Source organism: Propithecus coquereli, unplaced genomic scaffold (genome assembly GCF_000956105.1).
Source record: "Propithecus coquereli isolate 6110/MARCELLA unplaced genomic scaffold, Pcoq_1.0 Scaffold130, whole genome shotgun sequence".
NCBI lineage: Eukaryota > Metazoa > Chordata > Mammalia > Primates > Indriidae > Propithecus > Propithecus coquereli.
The window spans coordinates 5348293-5351279 of NW_012137192.1; the positions used below are offsets into that span (position 1 = coordinate 5348293).

Here is a 2987-nt window from a genome sequence, read left to right on the forward strand (position 1 = left end):
ATCTGGCTTCTCTCCAGACTGTAAGTCAAGCAGACCTGGGTTCTAGTTCTGGTCCTACCATCAGCCAGGTGTGTGACCTTGGAAAACTTTGGTTTTTCATCTATAAAACAAGAACACCGCCTACCCTGCCTGCCTCACAGGGTGCTTGCATGTCAGCAGGCGGGTTAGTGGATACCACAGTAGGAAAGAACATGAATGAACTTGGGAATGTAAGGAAGGAAGCATAGATGAAAGCGGGGGAGTGGAAATGGTGTTAGAGGCAAATGTGGAAGGCAGAGATATTTAGGAAAATAAGCGGCCACAGAAATAAAGGAAGAAAAAGTGGAAGGAGAGGAACAGAGGTAATGTAGAGGAAAGAGAACGAGATGGATATTAAACCACGTGGTGCTTATGGAATGAGGGTATCAACAGAACAGATCTGGAGACAGCTTATGTGCGCTCAGAAGCGTTCATCTTTGTCCTGGGATGGTCTCCCTCATGGGTATATTATATGGGCACTGCTCCCTGCCAATCAGTTCAATGCAAACATTTATTGAGCACCTACCTAGCTGTTATGCTAAGTGCTAAGACATTCATTCATTAACAAATGCTTACGCAGTGTTTTCTATGTGCTGGGTATGAACCCTGCTACTGGGGGTACGGTAATAAATAAACGCATTACAAATCATATTTCTGCTCCTAATCGGGACTAGATTAGATCTTGAGCCAAAAGATTTAGTATTTTAAACAAGGAAACAGACCATTTCCTAATGTATGTAAAATGGCTTAACTTTCCTTAAATAGAAGACAGTGGAGGCTATGATATGGTTGTTACCTGATGGTATGAAGACAATATTGATGCCAAATATAGTATGAGTGAGCCAGGTGTACAATCCATAGAAGCCAGCCATTTTGAGGGAAGCATCAAACACCCCTCTAGAATGCCGAAAGATAAAAGAAAAAGTAAACCAACACAGTATCATATTGTGATTCAGAAAAATTGACACTTCTACGCTTGTGCCCACTTCATCCCAAATCTAGTAATAGCTTCAATTTTTCTACTGGCCTGAGAATGCTGTTTTCATTTTATTCCAAAGAAACCTAAAGACCTTATTTTAAATCTTGGAATATGTTCAGCAAACTGTTCTTTAAATTTATCTCTGATGAAAAGATAACTGAAATGAAACACCCTAGAATGCCATATTCGCTGAAATAATTCGCCATCTTTTCACTTCTGAAGCAGCAAGAGATAGTACAACTTATAATTCATCATCTTTCTTCTCTCATCAACAAAATTTTCCCACATTTCTTTAACCATGTAACCAAACATACAAAATAATATCCTCTACAAATGCTATCGGAGCATTCAGGTCATTGGGGAAGAATTTTTGGGAAAAAAACACTATGGAAAAGAAATTCAAAATACAAAAGGGATTAAAAAAACACACATATTCAGTGATTAACACAGAAATTTATTACAAGAAAATCTGCAACATCAGGTGCTTTGTGGTTTGCTTTCCAATTGGAAGATTAGTAAGGCAGCACTGTGTAAGGAGGAGAATAAGGAACTATTCAGACAGAGCACGAAGGCAGCAAATCTTAAGCAATTCCAAGGTATCACAAAGTTATAAAAACCAGGATTCAGCACAGGGGCAGGGGAAGCACTCTCATGTACTCACAACAAGGAAAAGCTGAAATTGAAAAAGGAGCAGAGACGACACTGTATACGCAATAAGCACTGTATACGCTTTTCTGAAGCATCCCAAGAGGTATACTATAAGAGCAAAATCAAACTCCGGAACGTAGAGATTCATTTAATAGGGCTCTGAGACATGGCTCTGGTGACAGACAGGGTGGCTGCCCAGTTGTTAAACCTTGTCATCCTGACCAGCAGTTTTCACTACAGAATGCTATAAAGGTACCATGTGACCCCAACAAGGACCTAGACTAAAGTGGTATCAAAAATACCAAAAGGAAGGGAGATATCCTAAGGAAATATAAAGGACCCGAACAGCAACTGAATAGAAGAAACAAAAGAAAAAGAGAAAATGACAGCTTCAGATTTTAAACCCAAAGGGGAAAGAATGGTAGTGTCTGAAAGACATGGAGAAGGCCAGATGGAAGGGGAATGGAAGAAAAGGGATTAAGTTCAGTTTGGGCTACGGTAAGTCAAAAAGGATGATGAAAATACCCCAGAGGTAGCTGAAATAAGAGACAAGGCTTAATGGAGAACTCAGAACAGGAGATCTTAGATGCACTAGAATAGATTAATCATAGGAAAAGGTAAGATATCCCAAAGGGGCATGCATAGAGAAGATGGGGCGGTAAGCTGCATCTCATAAGGGACCTAAGGACAAAGACATACCAGCCGAAGAGATAATGAAGGCATTTCTGTGGCAGGAGGAAAATCACTAGAGTGTGGTATTCCCAGAAAACGAGGGAGAAGAAAGATTTTGAGAAGGAAGGAATAACAACATCAACGACCAAAGAGAAAAAGAAAGAAAAGTATGGAACTTGTCTAGAACTAGGGAGGTCAATGAGAGATAATATAGATGTGGTACTTTCTGTTATTTTTAAATTTTCAAGCCAAAAATAAGTGGACATCGAAGGCACAACAGAATATTGCAACTGAATCAGCAGACTGGCAAGTAAGCAAAGCTCAACCCCAAAAGGACCACTTACATGAAACAGCACAATCTTCTTTCTTCTACCACTGAGAACACCAGTGGTTGGTAATATTCTCATCAAAGCAACTTTTATTTATTTTTTATTTATTTATTTATTTACCTACTTGACTTGACTTTACTTCCTTACTTACTTAATTTTACTTAGTTACGAGACAGACTCTCTGTCACCCAAGCTGGAGTGCGGTGGCACATCATAGCTCACGACAGCCTCGAACTCCTGGGCTCAAGTGATGCTCCTGCCTCAACCTTCCAAGTAGCTTAGGACTACAGGGGTGTACCATCATGCCCGACTAATTTTTCTGAAGACTCTCTTGTAGAGAC

At 39.9% G+C, this 2987-nt stretch overlaps 1 protein-coding gene across 1 annotated transcript in view; it reads right to left on the reverse strand.

Annotated features, from left to right (window-relative positions):
* Positions 1-2987, reverse strand: part of TMEM245 (transmembrane protein 245) — a 95661-nt gene that overhangs the window by 11745 nt on the left and 80929 nt on the right. Inside the window, exon 13 of the mRNA XM_012638526.1 lies at positions 815-915. Within this exon, the coding sequence (XP_012493980.1) occupies positions 815-915 (101 nt within the window). The remainder of the gene's footprint in view (positions 1-814; positions 916-2987) is intronic.